Below are 22,802 nucleotides of genomic sequence, written 5' to 3'. Positions count from 1 at the left end.
GATATGACGTCACACGTACGTTTGTAGTCCCAAAGCAATGTCGGACGATAAAGTAAAGTCCGTTCGGGGGGGGGGGGGCGACAAAACAGAAATCTTTTTGGAATTCATTAAAGAAGCGAATATTCATGCGACTTTGGATGGAAAACAGCAAAGAAACGCTGCGATTTGACAAAAGCAAACTCATACGTTGCAGTCGCTTCCTGGTCTTCTTCTTCTTCTTTTAAATGACTGGTGGAGTACATCTCTATGGCGTATAGCGCCACCTACAGCAGCGGAGTCGCATCCCAATATTCGCAAAAGAAGAACGGATGGAAACGGGCATACGTTGTCCAAACAAAATTTTCATTGAATAAAATATTGTGGAGAAGTTGACTGACGGCCATCTTTGTCCGCATTCTGTGTGTTGCTTTCAATTAATGCGCAGGAAAAGTGAGCAGATTTTCCAAATTCAACTGAAAATCAATAACTTGTCGCCAGGGACTGTTTTATGACAAATTGAATTGCTTGTCAATGTGGCGACCGCAACAGCCATGGCGGCTTATCTTCCGGTTGTTTCTCCATCTTAGGTTAAGTGACGAGTCTAAAAAAATGTGCATCGGCGTCGTGTCATTGACGCGAGGTGACCCACGAGGGCACCCTTGAAGATGAAACCGCTTCTCTTGTGTTCTGCCTGTTTTCGGGTTCTGCATCAGTGCACAGCCAACGGAGAGGCAACACCCCCCCCCCCCTGCCCCCCCCCCCCCCTCATTACGCAGTGTCAGTCCAATGGCACCTTTGAGATGAGCATCAGCCTGGACGGCGCTTCGATGCCTGCGGGTTCAAGTCTTGAGTGCGCGCGTCAGGCTCAGTGACACGCGCAGTCACTTTGACTTTACGGCTTCAGCGAGCGCGTGCTCGGCGTTTTGCGGGCGCGTGACGGCGCCACTGGCACGCGCCGTCATTCGGTTAAAGTCCATTTGGCGCCCGGCCAGATAACGAAGAGCCTTTGAGAAAAGATGGCGTGCTCGCATCTCGGATCATCCCGAACTTGCACGTCGTCCTCCTGTGCGTGCGCGCTGGCTGGCGTGCGCGCGAGGTGTGCAGGTTCCGCTTCAATAGGAAGTGCTGCGGAAGTGCTGCGGGGTCAGCGGTCACGCACACGCACACGCACACGCTTGCTGCTCCGTGGCAAAAAAACAAACGGTAAAGTCAAGTTCACAAATCAACACTTGGGAAATGTTGACGGGCACAATCGAACTTGGAAGAAAACGTTTTGGCAATTGTTTTCTAACATTTGGATGGTTTTGTTCAATAGTTGTATTTTACAGGAAAACAATTTGAATCAATGATCAAAGAAAGTTTTATTGTAAATATACTTTCCATGTGATGATTTGACATGATTTGCAAAGAGTTGACTGTCTGTCACAAGCTTTGAAGTAAACAGTAGAAGCAGAAGTGCAAAAATCACGATTAATCGCAATTAGTTATTGGCATTTTTTTGCAATCAATTAGTTATCAGCAAAAGAAAAAAATGACAAGTGCTTCTCAACTATTATTTTCAACAAAGAAGAAAAGACACCAGAAGAAGCACGAATACTCCGACAATGAAAGCGCCACTGCCACCTACTGTAGTAGATGTGCAATTGCACTTTATTCAAAAACTTTTATTTTTATTTTTTTTTTATCCCTGAAGTGTCCCACGACGCCCCCTCTGGTATCGGAATTTGCAACACCGCGCCCCCCATTTGTCCGTGCCGACGTTAAGATTGCGTAATGACGACAACGCGCGACTTTTTGGTCAGCGCTCCATCGTGAACGGCAATTCATTTCCACTTCCTGCAAAACCTGATTTCACTCTTTGACGCGTCTGTTCTGTTCTGTTCTGTGCGATCAGCAGATCTTCTCAGCTCGCCGTCTCATTTATACGTTTGTTTGTTTGCTTGTTCGCTTGCGACTTCGCTTTGTTTGTTACGCTCGCGCTTCAAAAATGAGAAGCCGCTCTTTTTTATTTATTTATTTATTTATGACTATTTTTGCTGCTTTGGGCACATTTTCTCCTGCGATAGCACGTTTGAATTTGCCTACTCAGCATGCGGCATGTCAGCGCGCGTGTGCGTGTGCGTGTGCGTGCGTGCGCACGTCTCCTTGCGTGTGACAGTACGGAGCCGCTGAAAGCGAAGCGTGTGCTGGCGGGGGTCACAGCGGCTCGCCACCTGTGCCAAATTGCTTTTCTGGGCGTATCGGGTGGGAACCGAGACCCCCGTCCCAATACCAACCCCCCCCCCGCCCCCTTCGGTCCTTACGTGCTACGGAGGTTTCTTGCCCTGGGTCACTAACTCAATCATCGGAGGAGGCGTGATAATTATTAACACCCCGTGAGCATTAGCAGCAAGCAGGTGATTTATCAAAAATGTCAATTATGTTTTGAGCACTTTTTACAGCTCATCATATTTCTGGTTGGCCGGCAGAACTGCGGCCAGATCGTTTTTTTGGGGGGACGTGAGGTTTGAAACGTCAGCATCACGGGTCACCCATTCGTGCCAACTTTAGATCGATTTTTTTAACTTTTAGTCTGGGTTAAGATGAAAATTCTGGTTTTGGAAAGGTTCAGCATAAGCCGGCGTTCACGTGCACGAGCGGACAAAGTTTACAGGAATGCAAATGACGATCGCAACCACGATGCGCGGAAAACGTCACGACGCAAATAGACGGCATTTCTACTTTTAACATCCAACAGTAACAAAACAAAGAAGACGCTATATTCATGTCGCTCACCACACTAATACGACTGTTGCTTTCCTCCTTGTTCTAAACGTGCGCATCTGTGCTGCTCCGCCATATTTGTTTGCCTCTGCTTGCGTATTTGCGGCGGGTTGCGCGCCAGATGCGCACGCGTTCTTTTTCTATCGATAGACGATGCGGCATTTTCACCATAAGAGACAGAAAATAAATCAACGTGCTCAAGTGCGGCTCGTTTAGCGAGTGGCAACCTAAGATGGCCGCCGCCAATAGCGCATACGCAGAACACAAACCAAAGTTCTGTTCAATGGAGATAATTCACACTGTAAGAAATTGACAAGAATTTGCCAGCTAATTCTTGTAAAATCTCAGTACATCACTGTATTATATTATTTATTTATTGACTGTAAATAAATTACAGTTGCTTCATGTATTTACTGCAATTCACTGTCATCTAGTTTACAACCATTTCTTGTATTCTTCTTCTTTGTATTTGCCAGTAAATTCCTGTAAATACATAATACAGTACGTCATTGCAAAATCCATCCGTCCATTTTCTTAAGCGCTTATTCCTCAAAAAAGGTTGCTGGAGCCTATCCCAGCTGGCTTTGGGCAGTAGGCGGGGTACACCCTGAACGGGCTGCCAGCCAATCGCACCTCGGGACAATTCAGAGTGCTCAAGAAGCAGAACACCCGGCGAAAACCCACGCAGGTACGGGGAGACGATGCAAAGTCCACCCAGGAAGGCCAAAGCGGAGAAATGCGAAGACGATGCGAAGACGATGCGAAGACGATGCGAAGACGATGCAGAAGACGATGCAGAAGACGATGCGAAGACGATGCGAAGACGATGATTTTACAGCAAATGACTGTGCTTTGTTTTACCCATGATGCATTGCGGTATACGGTTAAATACTGTGAAATAAAAAATCGAGAAAATGCTGTCATTTTTTACTGTGGATTTTCAGAAAATGGCGGCAGTGCGCCTGCGTTTGGTGGCCATCAATGCATTCTGGAAACGTTGCCAACCGGAGATGGGCGGGACTCGAGTCATGTGACTTGACTTGAGTTGACATTTTCTGGACTTGCCACTTGCTTGACAAAAACTCCACGTGACGGACTTGTTTCCCTCCTCCGACACCCCTGATTCAAACGATCCGCTCATCAGCGAGCCGAAGAAGCCGGACAACGATCCCGATCATCTCAAACATTCAGGATAGGGACCCTCAGGGGCCGGATTTGGACACCCCTGGGCACTGATGTGAAACATATGGTGCCTCTTGTGCTTTGACTCGCTTGTCATTCAAAATGCACCAGCCACACGCGCACGCACACACGCACACACGCACACACGCACACACACTGATGAATTCCAACAATCATCATTCCAATGATTGCTGCTTTCCTAAATCTTTGTTTTGGATTTTTCTCTCCTATATGTGTAAATATAAAGAATGGGACATTTTCAATTAGGGAAGAAGATGGATTGCGATAAAAAGGAGAAGTTGATGACAATACTATAAAGTATATGATAGAAAATATGTCTTGAGCGTAGCAATGTGGGCAGTGATGAACAATCTTGTTAGCGTGCTCGGACCCATCCTTCCGTCGACACGACACACACACACAGAATCAGGAAAATGCCCCACTGATGATCCTGTTGCTGCTGAAAGTCAATTGGAATCAAGCCTCAGCTGATTGATCTGAAAAGTGTACCAAAATATTACACTCGGGTCCCACGGTGGGTTTGAACATGACGTCCATTTTTACTGTTCAGTGTGTGCGCGCGTGCGTGCGCGCGCGTGTGTCTTCATGCAGAGTGGAAGAGATGCTGACTGTCGGGAATCCTCCAGACTGCACACACACACACACACACACACACGCACGCACACACACACACACACACACACGCGCGCACACACTCACACTGCTCCTTTTCTCCTTCCTCTACAGCTGGTGTGAGAGACTTATGAGCTGATTTAGGGCTAGTTTGTCTCCCAATACACACATTTCATCATCATCATCATCATCATCATCATCATCATCATCATCATCATCATCTCGTGTTTCGAGTTTGTCAGCAGCATCGCCCAATGTTGACTGACCCGCGCGCGTGTATTTTCCCTTCGCCAGGCTGATGTCTGTCACGTGCACAACTCGCAATTTGGACCGTCAGCAGAAAGTCAAATGAAAAGTCATAAATGACAGGCGGGAAAATGGCAAGTGAAAATGGAACTTCCATTTCAGCTGCCTATAGCAAAAAAAAAAAAAAAAAAGGAAAAGGAGAAATTGCGAGAATAATCGTCAGTAAGCTGATGATTTAATTTTCTTTTTAATAGTAGTCTATTAATTAGTAATAAATGTGCACAAATTGAATGTACTCGTGTATATTATACGGTGACGAGACATTTAACTGAAAAAAATACACTGCCCGCACAACCCCATTTCTTTCAAGTGCTAAAACACATTTGAACGGTTTCTGGATCATTCTATGGCCGCTGAAGTCATTTCTTTGAACTGGCTCCAGTTTGCTTGATTTTCACATGAAACGATTTGCATGGAAAAGATCGTCGACTGTCACCATAAAAATCAAAGATTATGCTTGAAAAAAAAAAAAAAGCAGACTCATCAAAGTTGCAGATAAAAAGAACACTAATAATGTCATAACTTATTAGCACTTCAAAAAAAAGCATAACAAAATTGTTATAATAAATAAAATTGCAGGGACATAAAATACCCGAAAACGGTTGAAACTTTCTTGACAGCATATGTTGGCCAATAATGACGACAGAAATGTCATTTTAGATTGAAACGCTGCACACAAAAAAGATACAATATTCGTTAACACGCGTTCGTGTCAAAATATTTTGAACATGAACGCGTGTTGTTTTCCGCAGCACAAGAAAAAAACTGCCGCCTCGTGATGCGTTCACGGCCGACAGGCCGCCCGCCACCGCGCAGGTGCGCGCGCGCGCTTGTCGTGCCTGCATCCGCGTCTCGAGTGGCGACGCGCACGAGGCCCTCATCATCATCATCATCATCATCATCATCATCATCATCATCATCATCATCATCAGGCGTGCGCGCAACGGTCCTTTTTAACACGTGCAGGTAGAATGAAGTGAAATGTTGCGGCCTGAACTTGCACACAAGATGCAGTAGAAATATTTCAACACTGAGCATTTCCAAATATTTTTTTGACCTTACAGATGATAATAAATAAATATGAATAAGAAAAGCGTCCGAAAGAGGCAAAACAATATCAACACTTTTTTTTTTTTAAATCATTGCATCCATTTCACTATCACGCGCCATATTTAAATTTAAATTGAATTATAGAACATTTTCATCATTTTCTTGGCGTCAATTTATAGTCGAAAAACGATAACAATATAAAATGTCTGTTGAATTTTTTTTAAGTGGACTCAACAATTGAACGATTGCGATTTAAAATGTCTTATTTTGCTTGCTAAGAATGAGGACGGCAGCAGCACGACAGAATTGGAAGACGTCTTTTTATTAAACATTATGAAAACAAGATTCTCAACAACGTTTGTTGCCTGTTGACACGTTTATTGAATAAATAACCAAACTATTTACACATATACATAAACAGCACTCTGCACAACTTTGCTCGCTTGCGACGTTTTCTGATCAAGTCAGGATTTTTTTTTTAAGACTGCTGACTGAAACGTTTTTTTGCTGAGGTTGGTCGGATAAATTAAATAAGGAAACATTTGAAATGTATTAACGTCACATTAATTGGGGTTTTTCTTTTTGAAAAGATTTTCCAACATGTCAGTCTTGCAGTCGGCTGAGCATCGGACACTTCCGCAAAAATATTGCACACACGTCAAGGCAGCTGAAAGTCACCAAGCGCTGATTTAGTAGCTCAACAATTTGTTGCCTTGAATTCCCAGATGAGCAAAAGTCCAAGATGAAGAAAAAAAAAAGAAGAGCATCAGACACGAAATATTCTAAATGCAAGCAGGCTGCAGGTTCAAAAAGTAGAATGCGCTTTTTTTTTCGTTTGCCCAAAAATTCAGGTGAAAAAAAAAAAAGAAGAGCTGAATTGAATTGTCAGTTGATGCATAGTTTTAGCAGCGATTACATCACACAAATATAAAAGTAAAATCATTTATCAGGGATCCTACAAAACATGAGCTTCGTCTTTTAAAAAAAAAATCGTTCTCGGTGCAGTTTCGTCGGCCTTCGACACGTTTTGCATGTTTGAAAGGACACGCGAGACGCTTTGCATGCTGCAACATACAAACATCATTTTGTAATCATTAAGACAAGTTTGAACCATCCAAGCAACAAACCGAAATTCTTTTTGTGTGTTTTTTTTTTTGTTGTCTTTTTTAAGGAGCATGTAAAATAAACAGGTCAGTTTTCTCTACATTTTATGTACACTTGCAAATAAATAGTCTAAAATCTGGCTCAGCAAATCTCTTTAGAAAAATTGATTGAAAATAGCCGTTCTTTTTTTTTTTTTTTTCTTATCTTTCGTTATTAGCGGGATTGTGTTGCATTGGAGTCCGCCGATCGGCTTGTAAATGTTGCGGAACATCTGGCAGGCGTGACGCATGGAGGAGGAAGAGGAGGAGGAGGAAGAGGAGGAAGATAGAACCTGCATGCTGTCCGTACGCGTGGAAGTCGTCAGGAAGGTCATCACCAAACATGTCCCGCATGCTGGGTTGCAAAATGAGCAAATGGACTTGCAAGATTGAAAGATGAAATGTCACGTGACGTGTTTATTCACAGTCGCGAAATGTCGCTTAAGACTCGTAGAGCAGGTCGGAAGTGACGACGTTTTAAGACTGAAAACGCTCCGCTTCGTCCCGTCGCGCAAATCCAGAGAGTACCGAGAGCGTCCCGTCCTCACATGAAGAAGTCGGCCCGCTTCCCGGACGGATCTCTGGAGTTCGGCGCGCCGCCGCCTGCGGGCCCGTAGGTCCGACCGGCCAGCTTCTCGTACTTGTCCTTGTACAGGTCCCGCTCCTTGGCCAGGCGCGCCACGTCCTGCTTGAGCTGCTCCACCTGGTTCTGCAGCGTGCACTTCTCCGTCTCCAGCATGTGCCGCTGCTGCACGCGCTTGAAGCGGCACGACTGCGCGTAGCCGCGGTTCTTCAGCGTGCGCCGCTTCTGCTTCAGGCGGATCACGTCCTCCTTGCTGAAGCCGCGCAGTTGCCGGTTCAGCTCCCGCACCGTCATGCTGACCAGCTGCTCGTCCGAGAAGCGCTCGTCCAGGCGCGCGTGGTGGTGGTGGTGGTGGTGCTGGTGGGCCTGGTGGTGGTGCTGGTGGTGCTGGTGGGCCGCCGACAGGTCCTCGCCCGCGTACTGCTGGCCGCGGAAGCCCTCGTAGGCCTGGTGGTGGTGGTGGTGGTGCGCGTTGCCGATCAGGGCCTCCACCGCGTCCTCCGGGGTCAGGTTGAGCGCCTCGGGGTTGATGTGGTGCTGGTAGCTCGGGATCCAGTACAAGTCCTCCAGCTGGGGCTTGCTGCCCCCGTGGTTGTGACCCCCGCCTCCGCCGCCTCCGCCCCCGCCGCCGCCATTGCTGCTGCTGCCGCCGGTGCTGGCCACGCCGCTGGACAGGCTCTGGGTGGGCTGCGCGCCGGGACTGGGCGCGCAGAAGCTGGGCGAGGACGGCACGGACGAGCAGGGCGTGCTGATGGGGGTCGACGACAGCGAGCCCGACGGAAGCCGGTGGCAGTAGCGCTCGGCTTCCGGCGGCTCCTTCTTCACCTCGAACTTCATCAGGTCGAAGTCGTTGACGTACTCGATGGCCAGCGGGCTGTTGGGCAGCTCCGCGCTCATGGCGAGGTCGGTGGCCATGTCAGTCCATGCGACGGCGCTTCCCCTCGCAGCCAAAGCGACGCTGGGCGGCCCACTCGGATGCAGATCGTCCAGAAAGAGCGAGACGCCGGATGGGCCTAAATATAGCGAGGGAGGCGAGGCGGGGCGGGGAGGGGAGGGGAGAGGGGGGAGGCACACGGTCCGTGCGCGGGGCCGAGCCGCTGTTGAGGGGCCCGCCGACGGTTGGGCAAACTTCTTAAAAGTGCTCGCCACTCGCCCGGCTTCTATTTTCAGCCGCCTCGATTCACGTCCGCATTGAAATCAACTTGTCCACCTGCCAGTTCGCGTCTGCTCGCTCTTCTTGTTGACAACTTATCCCGGGTCAAATGCGCGCTTTAAGACCAGGAGCCCCCCCAGCCCAGCCCACCCCCTCCCCCCCCGGTGGCTGAAACTCGAAGCCGGTCTTGTCCTCGCTTCACCTCGCCAGCCCCATTCAAAGTCCTCGCACTTGGTTTGGATCCTCCTCCTTCGACCAATGCAAGTCTTTGGTCGTGCTCGGAAACTTTCGGACCGTCAAATGAGTGCGCGGGCCGCGCTCACGTGCACGCGTAAAAAAGTCCCCAAGAGTCCAGTGTGCAAAAGCTGACTTCAACCTGACGTTCGGGGTTTTTCCTGCCAGTCTGGTCCCGCGTTGTGCACTTGTGCTCATGCATGCGGCGTTGAAGTTCTACTTACAGGTTCGGTCCCGCTGGCGGACGCTTCATGAATGCGAGGCGTTTTTAATTCCACTTTTTCTTTGGTTGCTCCTTTTGCGGTCCGTAAATTGGTTCTGCGTTTCGCGGCGCCAACACGCACGGACACACTGAGGCGCCGAAAGACAAACGTGCACTTATAAAGGCACTCCGGTCCTCCCAGGCGGGAGGTGCGACGGGCCAATGGGAGGGGGGCGCGCACGTTGCTTCGCGTTGGCCTATCACGAAGAGTTTTAGTCCGAGCGCAGCCGAACATCGCCGAGAGCCTCCAGAAGGGGGAAAAGGGGGGGGGGGATCAGGTGCAGGCTGCGGATCCCCCCCCCCCCCCTCTAGTGACCGAGCAGGTGCAACTGCACGCCAAGCCCAGACCGTGAAAAGGAGGAGAGCTCAAAATGTTGGCTGGGGGGGGACAAAAACACGTTCAAAGCCACGTGGCGAGTCAAAGAACAACAAACAAAAAAGGGACTCCAAAACATGCATGAGTCCAAATGTGACTCTTCGTGTGGTTCTGTTTCCAAGTACTCACTTGTTAAGTGACGTATATGGCAGGTGTCAAACTCGCAGCCCAGGGGCCGGATCTGGACCACCACATCATGTTATTTGGCCCGCCAAAGCAAATTATGTGCAAGACTTTTTGGTTACAAATCCTTCACTTCAAATAAATGTCATCGTATTTGCACAAAGATTTTCTTTTAAAACTGGCCCTAAAAACAGTTTGGTAAAAAAATACAATGAACTCAAAGTAGGTCAAACATTTTGGGTTATTTCAACCAAAAAGTTCGGTCAAATGAACAACCAACAAAACAGCCACAAAAATTGGGCTCGATTGTACAAAACAACACAGAAAATGGTTTGTTTTGTGTTTTTTTTTATTTGAGCATTTTTTTTAGGTTATTGCTCTCTGTTGTTACTTTGTATTTTTTTGTATATAAAGACTGTCTGTTCTCAAGCTCGCGTCTTGTCTTCGCTTGGGTCCTAATTCCACTAATTGACACCAGTTTTTGGGGTACAAAATAACCCAATGTTGGGCCAAATTGACCTAAGTGGAGGGTTTTTGATAGATTTTGAGGTTATTCTTGACCCATCAGTTTTAAGGGTGCACTCTAAAAACAGTTGGGTCAAAAATAACCCAACTATGGGTCAAAGCTCTACTTGGGTCTATTTGACCAAATTGGAGTCAAGAAATGGTTCTTTGAGTATAAAACCACTCATAAGTATTGGCCAGATCCTTGACTTGGGTCAAAAAATGGGGTCATTTTGCATAAAACAACCCAAAAAGTTGGGTCAAATTGACCCATAAAGTGGATCGGTCCGTTTCCGATCCATAACTGTGTTATTCCTGACCGACTGTTTTTAGAGTGTGCAAGTCACATTGGATCGTTGCTGCATTTTCTTCCCAAAAGTCGATCGTTCTGGCACAATTGGCAAAAGCTCACGATAACATCACACGTGAGTTCGAAAGAGAAAGAATTGCCGGCAGTCGGACCGCATAACGAATCTGCGACGAACGGCCTTGTAATAAATTGCATGGCTGATAATGTTGGAATTTTTTGTTGAATGTGCAAGTGAAAGGTGTTTTTAATTCTTTTAATGGACATTTTGGAGGGCGTGTCCTGCAGGCCGCTAATGGCTCGGTGTCAACCCAATTCATTTAAGAGGCGCGGCGGCGGAACCGTCAATCGGCAAACAGCTGGAAAGAAATATCAGGCAGAATGTGAACGTGAAGTGTTAATTGGAGGAGGAGATGAAAATATGGCGGACAAACAGCTGCCGTTGATTAGCTTGATCAGGATCGGGACCGACGAGCGCCGCGTGTGACAGCAGCCGATCTATCAATCGCTGATCGATTTAAGGCCGCGCTCCCCTCTGCCAAAAATCAATTCGCATTTCCGCCAGTCGGTGAGGTGGCCGCGCGCGGGTTAAGTATGATTGGATGGTCCCGGCGGTGGTCGGCAGGATTTTCATTCGCAATTAAGCACAAATTGCATCTGCAAGGATCGACGTGTCGTTAAGCCGCGCCGCGTGCCTGCGCCTCCACCGTGGACGCGGTGGGGCGGGCGGGGGTCGATACCGGGGATAAGCACCGGGGGAGCGCCGCTTCAACTGCGACGCGGCTGCACCTGACCTCTTTTGTCTTTTCAGCAGCCCCCCCAGAGTTCCATCAGTCCGCAGCGACCCGAACAAAGTGCAGGGACGACGGCGCCGGGACTTTTTTGTCGTCTTCCGAGGCTAAAGGGGGGGGGGGGGGTGGACTTGGCAGATATGGGGATGAGAAACAGGGTCACTAACATGATGCCCGCGGGCACCTATAGCCCCCAAGGACTTCATGAGTAGCCCGGCAGGCTTGTGCCAAAAATAGCTAAAAAAATATTCAGAAAAAATGTTTGGAAAAAAATATTCAGAAAAAATGTTTGAAAAAAAAATATTCAGAAAAAATGTTTGGAAAAAAAATATTCAGAAAAAATGTTTGAAAAAAAATATTCAGAAAAAATGTTTGAAAAACAAATATTCAGAAAAAATGTTTGAAAAACAAATATTCAGAAAAAATGTTTGAAAAAAAAATATTCAGAAAAAATGTTTGAAAAAAAATATTCAGAAAAAATGTTTGAAAAAAATATATTCCCATATAATGAATATTCCAGAAAACAGGAAAAAAATCTGAAAAAAATATTCCAAAAAACAAAAACAAAAAAATCAGCCAAACCAGAAAAAAATATTCTATAAAACAAAAAAAAGAAGGAAACCCCCCCCACAAGAATAGCAAATTCATCCATCCAAGCAAAAATCATAAATAAAAGACTCGTTTTTTCCCCAAGTGAATGCAATATGTTTTTGTATCAGCTCTATTTATCCGTTTCCTTATTGTGAAAAATCATTTACATGACTTTAGAAATAATTGTCATTAATTAATCATAACTAGAGCTGTCAACAAATGTTTTTCGAACGTATTATCCCATTGATTAGTTCATCGATTAGTTGATTGATTGCCTTTGCATCGTTTCAAGGCAGAACATTTTGTGTCAAGCAATTTTTGCGGTCGATTGAGCTGATTTTATTCACAGCCACAAATTGATAAAAAGAATAGCATGATTTAATGTTATTTGAGCAAATGTGTTATTTCAGAAGTGTGTATCAAACTGGTAGCCCTTCACACCAACCAGTAGCCAAGAATCAGAGGATCTCTCAAAAAGGTCTCATCAATATCAAATCAAAAATACTGAAGGCGTTTCGCTGGCGCTCCACACATTTGTGATGGGGGGCCCCAGGGTGGGACGTAGCGCCATCTCTGACGAAGTCAGCCAGTAAACGCGCGTGCAAAACCGGCGGACGGATGTGCAAGTTGCTGCGACGGGAAGAAGAAACTGCTGCTGAGCTTAACTTCCAATCCCAGCAGCTCGTCAAATGAGAAGCTCCTCCCTTCAAAATCTGCTGCTGAGCACAAATCATATCAAGGTATTTAGAGTTGAGGTGCACTCGGTCATTAGTCGATTTTTTTTTGTGGGTGGGGGGGGGGGGGGGGTCAAATAAGCAGGATCCGGGCCTGCAGATGGCCAGCTAAGCAGTCTGCATTGAAAGGCACATTTAAGAAGCTCTGCTGCGGTCCGCTCATTGTTGCGAGGGGAAGGCGAGAAAGCGTCTGCAGACCGCGACTCGCATGGCTCGCATGGCTTCAGACTTTTTTCTTTTTTTTGGGAAAGTCAGGCTTTTCATTGTGCTACTTCACATTGCCAGTGCACTTCTCGCGACGGAAGCAAAACGGACATTAGCAAGGTAAAGGATCGGCGGCGGCGGCGGCGAGCTTGGAGTGGAGGTGGACACGCGAAGGGTTCGAGCTGATTGGGTTATCTGAGGCTAAGTCACTAATGCGGCACCACAGGAATCAGCTTTAATTGTGCAGGGATATGACAGATCAGGAGTTGGAGCACTTCCCCCTTTTTTTTTTTTAGCGCATGTAAGCAGGACTCATTCATACAAACTTGACATTCGTCAAACTGTACTCAAATGGACTTAAAGAGAATAAAAATGCACGAGAACAGAAACCGGACAACCGGAGTGGGCCAACTTGCGAGCAAATCTTCGGTGACGAGCTGCAAGAAATGACTGACGGCATTTCAAAATCGCTCACTAAACTCATCGATGTTATCAGGATGCAGGAAACGAAAGCACGACGAACGCGCTTGTCCTGCTTTTATCGCACGTGGCGACATTTTCCCTTCAGAGGCTCACAGCCAAGGCAGAAAATGGCAAAAAACGCTTCTCCACGCTCTAAAAACAGTTGGCTCAAAAACAGCCCAAATCGGGTAGCGAAATTTTTGGGTTTGAACCCATTCAAACCCAAAAGTGTATAAAAATGTTTTGTCCTTCACTCCGTAAATACGTTTTATATGTTATTTTAAATACTAGAGCAATTAAGGCTTTGATACAGTTTCTGACACGAAGACATCGCTTAAAGTAATTAATTTATTACAGAAACAGCCGGCAGGTGGCAGCAGAGTATAAGAGATCAACCAGGACCATGTTGAAAAAAGCTCTTTTCCTCATTGTTTCCAACAGGGTTGAGAATAATGACGAAACTTAGCTACATTCTAATGCTAATTGCTGCAAGACGGAAACTGATAAAGATGTACTTTTTTTTTCTTGATAAAAGAAGAGATTCTAATCTTTCTTTTGGTCGGTTCCATGTTTTGAGAGCAATTTGACCCAACTTTTTGAGTTTTGAAACCAAAAAGTGTCTGAGGTGAGTTTAGTGTTGTTGCATCGCGTCAACATCAGCAACCCAAGCGAGATGCTCGTATTTATCTCAAGTGTAAATGCAGGTTAAAATCTTCGCCCTTTCCTTTAAACATTTCTCAAATCAATTCAACAGAAAAGTCTTTTAAAAAAACGGCTTTTATTTCTTTACTTTTCAATGTTGTTGAACGTCTTCCGTGAATGCGTTTACGCCGATATATTCTGTAACACATCGTAAGAATAAACAAAGCTCTGAAAACAAACCAAATCGTAAGCAACAAGAAAACACGCAACGTGACAGCAACCGCAATCCAACAAGGACCGAAAACACGTCAAACTAAATACAAGCCAGCTGACGAGACAACGGGGAACACCTGGGCAAGACACGGCAGGTGGAGGGAGCTGATTGGACGACGCAAGGGACCGGGCTGACGAGCACAGCTGCAAACTAAAGATCTAACGAGCAAGACTGAACACAAGAAAAGAAGACGGAACAAAAAACAAACTGGAATCGAATCAAAACAAATCGTGACATGAAATGTTGTCAATTCTTTTAGTCACGTTGGTAAAGCTGCTGTGTTTGGAAATATAAGCACTTTGAGTTGTCATGTAGGAAATGCGTGATAGAAATAAAGCTGCCTTGCGGCTGCCTCAGCTCCTTTAATACATTTGAAAAAGTCAAAGTATCCCAAAAATCGGATCATTTGCAGTTGAAGCAAGATTTTCTGGGAAAATATGCCGGACACAAAATGATGATTCCTCTTTCTGGAAGGAAGTCGTGTCGAGAAGCGAGCCAATGGGGCACACGCACACACGCGCGCACACACACGTGCGCGCACAAGACAAAAGCCTGACACTTGACCTTTCCAATATCGTCTCTTGGCGTCTACGTGAACTGATGATGTTTCTCTTAGTGTCTTCACTCCATCTTACACATTTTTACAATCAAAAAATTGAAATCCAGTATTGATCTTAATTACAGTTTCCCAAGCTCAGCGCTCCTGTTGCGTGCACGTACGTGCGCGCGCCTTTCCAGCGGGAGGAGGCAGTAAGTGCAGACGAGAAGAGTGATGGCCGCCTATCTGCCGTCTTTAATGCGAAGCGCGGCGGCCGCTCCGTCATCTGCGGCTGTTGTCAGCCCAGCAGATGACGAAATGGAGGAAGATGAAAAATGACTTTTGAAGAAGAAGAAGTACGCAAACGTGGAAGTGCCAATGTGGAGTAAACAACAAATGTGCTCGCGAGAGGCTTAAGTTGCGTGCGTCAATCTTCCTTCTCGCCAAAGGTCTCTTCTTCACACGGCACACGGGAGTTGATTTTCACTCTCGTCCCATCGCACTCACACAGCAAAAATCCTGTCCCGTCCCAGTTCTGGACAACAGCACACTCTAAAAACGGTTGGGTAAAAAATAGCCCAACTATGGGTCAAAAATGGACCCATCCTCGACTTTGAGTGAAGAAAATCTTTTAGTGTAAAACAACTCATAAATATTGGTCAGATATTTTACTTGGGTCAAAAATTGGGGTCAATTTGTATAAAACAACCCACAAAGTTGGGCCCAATTGACCCATGAAGTGGATCGGTCCATTTTTGATCCATAATTGGGCAGAGGTGGCAAATCCAGGTCCAGAAAGTCAAAAGCCTGCCACAGTTTGACTTTAGCCCCAGGTGCTAGCTAGGCTAGTTCCCTAGCAGGTAAGCGAGCACCATGGGAGCTAGCTAGGGAGCTAGCTAGCTAGCATCTGGGGCTAAAGTCAAACTGTGGCAGGCTTTTGACTAGCTAGGCTAGTTCCCTAGCAGGTAAGCGAGCACCATGGGAGCTAGCTAGGGAGCTAGCTAGCTAGCATCTGGGGCTAAAGTCAAACTGTGGCAGGCTTTTGACTAGCTAGGCTAGTTCCCTAGCAGGTAAGCGAGCACCATAGGAGCTAGCTAGGGAGCTAGCTAGCTAGCACCTGGGGCTAAAGTCAAACTGTGGCAGGCTTTTGACTTTCTGGACCTGGATTTGCCACCTACTTTTGATCCAACTGTTTTTAGAGTGTAAAAAAACAAAAAAAAAAACATTCCTGTCCGGTGCCATTCCCGGTGAAAACGATTCCCATCCCGTACTGCTCCTATTATGGAGGTCAACTGCATCATAAAAAAAAGAAAAAATGACTGCGCAAGTGCATATCTGTCCAATTTTTTCCCCGGAACACATATTGAATTAATCTCGCTCTCGTCTGCTCCTGTCAAGTTTTTATCCTGTCCCGACCCAATCCCGTGATTAAAGGTCAAGTTCACTCCCGTCTCGCGGGAATCCACCAAAAAATGTCAGCCTGGTCTGCAGCACATCGAGGATGCTACTGAGAAGGTGAGATCCCGTCCGTTCGGGACCCGGACGTCTTTTGGACCAGAAGGACAGCGGGTCGGATGACAGCTCGACCTACTCGGCCTGGACGCAGCCCGCTCGAACCTTTCCCCTCAGCCGGGAGGCTGCGCTCCATTCGCACCACGTGAATATGAACCGCTCAATTCCAATATGTTTATTGCATCATTTTATTTTCTTTGTTGACTTTTTTTGTGTTTCTTACGGATTCATACTTGGGTCGACTCGAAGTTCTTTCGGCGACCGTGACGTGCTCCGCGTACAAGACGTGGAAAAAGCCACAAATAACCGCAAAGATCAGCAAATTGTGAAGAGGAGGAAAGGGCATATTTATTTAGACGAGAGAATTCACACCAGTTTGAAAGATAAATAATTTTAATATATCACAAAATACAACAAACCAAGTTAATAACAATGAAAACGATAAAAGCGTGAGACAAAATAGCTCAAGATTTCTGCTCAATGTTATGAGCCAGTTATTTTCTTCCAGAAGAAACCGTAAATCTTCAATTCAAGCATTTCTCGCAGTTCCAATTGAACAAACACAACAAAGAATCGGACAAACGTGAAAGAAGCGTCAAACGTTTGCTGCGTCCAGACGACGTCACTTTATGCTCAAGTTTGTCATCTGAAGGCGAGAAAGGAAGCGACACCGCACCAACTTCCCGATGAAAATGCTCACGGTCGCATGATCGCATCATGCGACCGTGAACGGAAACACAACAAACGGCCTCGAACGACACGCGGCACGTTTTTCCACTCGGAAAAAGATCACGCAAGTTGTAAGTTTTGAAAATGTGCAAAACTTGAGGGCTCAAATTGTCAAATATGTCATCAATGTAAAAGAAAGACTTTTTGGCCCAGAAAAAAAAAAGAAAAGGCCAAAAAATAAAAGAAGCTTCCTTCTCGAGTGTCGCTCGTCTTTGTGGTCCTACAAACGAGGTTTGATCTGCATTTTTTTCTCTGCAAAAGGAAGGAAAGGACGGACGTCAGAAACGTGAACGTGAAGATTCCAAAACGAGTATTTGCAGAATGGAAATGACAAAGTGATGAATGACGGTTGCAATGTCTGAAATTTGTGAACTCAAGAGTGATGACGCGAGCTCATGACAGGAATATAAACGACGGCGTGACGCCGACGACGAATGAAACGTTGCGAGTTTACGAAGTTACGCAAATCAATCACATTCTCGCTAATTCAAACAAAGTGAAGTGAAGGAGTTGCTTGGGTTCAAACGACAATGCGGCTCAGCAGAATATGAGGAACACACATGCGCCAAGCTGCCATGGTCAGGCGAGGATGGGGGTCAGGTCGGGGTCGGGGTCGAGGCGGGGCAGTCCAGTTGCAAGTGGGTCCGAATCCCCTTCTAACCTGTCAAGTCTGTCAACGGAGAGCTCAGCTGAACCGAAAACCTTAATATGATCACCACTTTCTTCCGAGCATCATGAAGCATCCCTACTCTTTAGGCACTTAGGGGGTGTGCACACTTTTGTTGCCAGGAGTCCCGCTATTAATTCATTCAAACCCAAAAACGTGTTTATATGTTTTTTTTAAATATGTTGTCCTTTACGCTAGAACATACAGATGGCTTTGATGTAGCTTATGACCTGAAGAGATCGCTTAAAGCAATGGTAGCTATTACCAAAAACGGCCAGCAGGTGGCAACAGAGTATAAGAGATCAACAGATTGGTGAATAATGACGAAACTTAGCTATGTTCTAATGCTAATTGCTGCAAAACGGAAACAGATACAAATATACTTTTTTCCCCTTCTTTTGGTAGGTTCCGTGTTTTTATAGCAATAGAACACAATATACTGTCAAATCAGTCAAAATCCAGTAAGACAGCCAGGAGCGAAGGGGGTTGCTTCAGTGAAAATGGCTGCCAATGAATGAGTTAATGGTTGTATTTTGAGTTATTTTTTTTTCTTTCAGTCTTGTTCCAAATAGTGACTCAGCGGTGCAGCGTTTCGGGGATTTCGTACCTTTACCTGGTGTGGTCTTGGCTCGTAGCGGTTCTGGTGCGTCGGCCTCCTCGGGAGAACTGGAGAGGGAGATAAAGGATGGCAGCACCAAAGAACCCGTGGCAGGCGCTTCCTGAGAGCTTTGTGGAATGTCCACAGACAGACACGGCCTGGACAAAGACAAACGTCGCTCAACAAGACACAAATGACGTGATCGTCAAAGCAAGCGTCGTGGTTTCGGACCTCTTGGAGGGTTCCTTGCTCACGTGGGCGGACGCGCTGCGCTTGGCACGTTGGCGGTGCTGCAGCTTGCAGCGAGCGCCGTGCGGGCAAGAACCCGTCGTCGAGAAGTCGGGACACACCAGAGTGTGTTTCTTCTTACACTGGCGGAGAAACACAAGATGGGAAGACATTTTGCAAATGGGACTTGAATGTTTCTTTTGTTAGCTGCCGGTTCCCTCACAACGTGCCTGTGAGCAAATCCGTTTTCAATCGGTTTTGGCACTTTGGTCAGCCATCCTGAAGGTTTCGTCTCATTTCAAATCATAACCAGAGAAACGTAACGTAAGACGTAAGACGGGGGTCAGCAGCCCCCAAGGACCAGATCAGTAGCCCGGAAAAATAGCAAAAAAAAGCGTCCAATACTTTTTTTTTGAGAGAGGATGTTTGAACATCAGTATCTTTGTTTTAAGTTGTAGTGTGCTAATAATGTGCGTGTGCGTTTTTTTAAATTCGATTCTTGACTATTTTAAATCAGATGATATTAACCAATTAAATCGTTGGGTCCCTAATAATCAAGTTAATTGGAGCAAATTTGTGTGCATCAAACCGGTAGCGCTCAGCTTCCAAAAGGTTGGCGACGCCTGAAGAAAGATTTTGCGATTGCTTGGCTTACTTTTTTTTTTTTTTGTATGCGATCTTCCCAAAGGACGAAAAGTTAACAGTGACAGCAAAGCGGAGAAATCAACTTCAGTCGCGACTGTTGACTTCAGATGACATGTTTACATGATCGTCCCCATCAAGCTATGCGAGGAAGACACTTTTGGACAAACGTCATCGTTGAATGCAAAATGTTTTGCGGACCGCCAGGGGTGGGAGGAGCCCGATTTGAGAGCCGCGCAGAGCGAGCGATGACGTCTGCGGCGCATGGTGCGAGCGACGGACGGCGAGCTTTCGCGTGCGTGTTTGCGAGCCGGTGTAAATTGGAAGCGTCATTCCCTGCGAGATACGATCCCTCCCACCTGTCAAGAGGAGCTAATTATATTTCACTGGAGGGAGGGGCTCCGAGGAGCGTGTTCTCGTGTGCGGACCGGCGAGCGGCGCGCGACTGGGAAGCAGAACAGTCCCGAAATAGCGTGAATAGAATGTTGATGTGTGTGAGCGAGCGTGGAGATTGATTTTCCAGGAACACGAAGGAGTCTTGCTCCTCTCGGCCGCTCGGCCGCGAGAACCCTTCCCACAGCACGCTCGGGTGCCAAGGACGCCCGCCGGGCGTTGACACGACACCGTCCAGCAAATCAGGCCTGACGCGCGTCACAATCGGAGCCGCCCATTTACATTTGCTGCAAGACAAGATGCTCTGTCGCGTTTGATGAAACGCCAGACTAAACAAATGAAATGTCAACTTTCATTATTGAGCACGCCGTTCGCAATCGTATTAATTCCATCTTTGCCTTCATCAGACAAGTTGCTGTCATGTTAGTAAGGTTGGACGTCAGGCGTCGACTGCAACTGCTTCTTCCTCTGCTCGTTGAATCGGTGGAAGCTGGTGTCTGCGGATCTCACTCGGCTTCGTCTGTCCTTCCTTCCTTCCTTTCCTCGGTCTCTCCTTTGGTCTCTTGAGGTCTCCCTAATTTGTTGGAATTTAGATGTTTCTGGGGTTGCTGAAAGACTCTGGTTGGTAACCCGGTGGGTAGTAAGGTCATGTCTGGTCGGTGCTGGATTTCACTTTCTTTGATCCTTCCTCAGGTCTCCTGACAACCTCACGACTATGCGAACTCATGCGTACACACTCACTCACACAGTCGACTGAAACTTGGACTAGCGTTGCGGTTTTCAACATTTTGAAGCCGAGCTCACCGCGTCGGACACGAACAAAGAACAACCAGCAGGAGATCATGTTCAGGATTTCTTACAATACTTTGGAAGCAGAACAATATCACAAGCAACCATTTGTTTCTCGAAATATCTGCCAGTGTTGATATTTTCAAATGATCCCCTTCTGTAACATTCCTAGAAAATCACAATGTTCCGTCACTGTAACAGACTTGCAGGCTACGGATGTCAGCAGTGGCGAGCGCAGTAAACTGCCTTTTACCAACGGTTTCCTCAGGCACAAACGCACACGACTGCACGGACGGCAGCGTTATTTGTTTCTTGTCGTCAATTAAAGACGTTTCGACGCTTCATTCAAACGTTCAACCATTTTCAGAGACCCCGTCCAGATAATTACACGGACCCAAACACGATGGCTTTGTTCATAAAAGGCCGCTTCGGTTGGTTAACGGCCCTCACGACACCCGCCATTCATTTCTTGTTTGCATAAAAACGAAGAGAAAAAGTACAAGTGCAAGATAAAAACCCACCGGAAGGATCGGAAATGGGAACAAAGTGCTGCAGTGGACACAAAGAACATCTTTATCCCACACTAAGTTAACAATTTGATTTAAGGAAGACCGGGAAGTCTCTGGGGCCTATTAGAGAGCTTTCATCTGGGAAGAGTCAGCACAAAAAAAAAAAAGAAAAAAAAAGAAAGGCACGAAAAGGAGCAAAAGAAGCAAGAATGAAAGCGTGAAAGGGTGCCGATGAAAATGGAACCACATAAAAAAAAACTACATACATTTACATTTTAGACATTAAACGATGGCGACGAATTTGCAACTCAGTGGAATGAAACAATCAAAGAGTACAGGATGACATCATTATGGTGAGAGCGCGTAATCATAAAAAAAAAAAAGGGCGATTCGGAAGAATTTGAAGTTGTGATCAGGCTTCATTGCTCCAGAAAACTCAAGAAAACCAGTTCCATGAAAGAGTGGTCTCAAGATTGAACGCTGCTGCGGTCCTTGAGACAAGACGAAAGATTAAAACATGCATTCGAGATGGCAAAATAAATAAATATTTGCTAATGGGTCATGGAGGGCTGCACAATTACAGAAAGAGGCAGTAAGTACGGGAGAGGGTGTTCGAGACAAAACCCAAATGAGGAGTCATGTAGGTAAGAGGGGATTTGTGTGTCTGTGTGTGTGTGTGTGTGTGTGTGTGTGTGTGTGTGTGTGTGTGTGTGTGTGTGTGTGTGTGTGTGTGTGTGTGTGTGTGTGTGTGTGTGTGAAGTGAGGAGCTGCTTTAACCCCTGAGATGCTGTCTTGCATTGTGCCGACCTCAGCAGTTTTCACTCCTATAATTACTGCCTGCTATCCATCATGGCTCCGCTACAGCCTCAGCGTGCAGCGGTGCTCCACAACGCACACCGACATTCACAAACACAGACCCAACGAGGGGGAAAAAGCACATCCGCACGTTAAATAAATACAAACCCCAAAAACACTTTTGCATGTTAAATATTCCAATTTTGTGAGTGGAAGCTTTTGTGAAGAAATGAAGAAATGTGTGTGTGTGTCTACTATTTGGAAGAATCTTAAATTTTCTTTTCTTTTAATTTTGCTTTTGCAAATTGGGAGTTGGATGCTTTGGACATAAGAAAATGGAGGTTGTGTAATGGTGATAACAATAAACAAGCAATAGAAGTCTGCATGAATAATTTTTAGTAATTTTGACATGGACGTTTCTGCTGCGTCGCGACTGGAATTCCCTTCAGTAGAGGTTTTCCAAATAAGGGGCGGTCGTTAATTGAGCGTTAAAAAAAATTGTGCCGTACATACAGTATATATATATATTTTTTTAATGAAGGTTAATTTGTTTGTGCTTTTTTGTTGTTGGACTTGATGTATGCCATTTTCTGGTTTGTTTTCATGGTTTTCATGTATTTTATTTGGTATGATGAAATACTAAAATCTGACAACATTCAAGGCGAAGTGTGGTTGGATAAAATACAATAAAATAAAATAACCTTTATATATATATTTTTTTTTAATGAAGGTTAATTTGTTTGTGCTTTTTTGTTGTTGGATTTGATGTATGCCATTTTCTGGTTTGTTTTCATGGTTTGCGTGTATTTTATTTGGTATGATGAAATACTCAAATCTGACAACATTCAAGACGAAGTGTGGTTGGATAAAATACAATAAAACGAGGGCACAATGTTTATGTGCACAGCGTGTGTTTGTATGTACCTTTTGTCCTTCAGGGCAGTATCCTTTGACAAAGTCTTCACAAACTTTTGCCTTGCGGGAAACGTAGACATGACTGTAAGGACAGTTGCTGTTGTTGCAGATCCCCTTCAGGAAATATGAGCAAACCGGCATCTGCAGGTGGAAAAGAAAAGAAAAGAAAAGGAATTCATAATTCACAATGGC

The 22,802-nt window shown here is 45.9% G+C and overlaps 2 protein-coding genes across 4 annotated transcripts in view; both read right to left on the bottom strand.

Annotated features, from left to right (window-relative positions):
- Positions 1-6,242: 6,242 nt before the first annotated feature.
- Positions 6,243-8,701, bottom strand: mafaa (MAF bZIP transcription factor Aa). Its single transcript, XM_086089137.1, has one exon. The coding sequence runs from the start codon at positions 8,551-8,553 to the stop codon at positions 7,600-7,602; it is 954 nt and encodes a 317-aa protein (XP_085945263.1). The 5' UTR covers positions 8,554-8,701; the 3' UTR covers positions 6,243-7,599.
- An 8,019-nt stretch (positions 8,702-16,720) lies between these two features.
- Positions 16,721-22,802, bottom strand: part of zc3h3 (zinc finger CCCH-type containing 3) — a 30,341-nt gene continuing 24,259 nt past the window's right edge. The window contains exons 9-12 of one of the 3 annotated variants that reach the window (XM_086088993.1): positions 22,620-22,751; positions 18,571-18,710; positions 18,355-18,497; positions 16,721-17,326 (exon numbers count right to left, since the gene is read on the bottom strand). In XM_086088993.1, the coding sequence (XP_085945119.1) occupies positions 17,295-17,326; positions 18,355-18,497; positions 18,571-18,710; positions 22,620-22,751 (447 nt within the window). In that variant the 3' untranslated portion in view covers positions 16,721-17,294. Of the gene's footprint in view, positions 17,327-17,347; positions 17,745-18,348; positions 18,498-18,570; positions 18,711-22,619; positions 22,752-22,802 lie in introns of those variants that run through there. The other 2 variants (XM_086088992.1, XM_086088994.1) reach the window with 2 other exon arrangements.

The sequence above is a fragment of the Leptonotus elevatus genome, chromosome 11 (assembly GCF_054856555.1).
Source record: "Leptonotus elevatus isolate MCC_2025b chromosome 11, RoL_Lele_1.0, whole genome shotgun sequence".
Lineage (NCBI taxonomy): Eukaryota > Metazoa > Chordata > Actinopteri > Syngnathiformes > Syngnathidae > Leptonotus > Leptonotus elevatus.
Note: the sequence above shows the minus strand (reverse complement) of the source record. Positions and strands in the feature narration are given on the sequence as shown.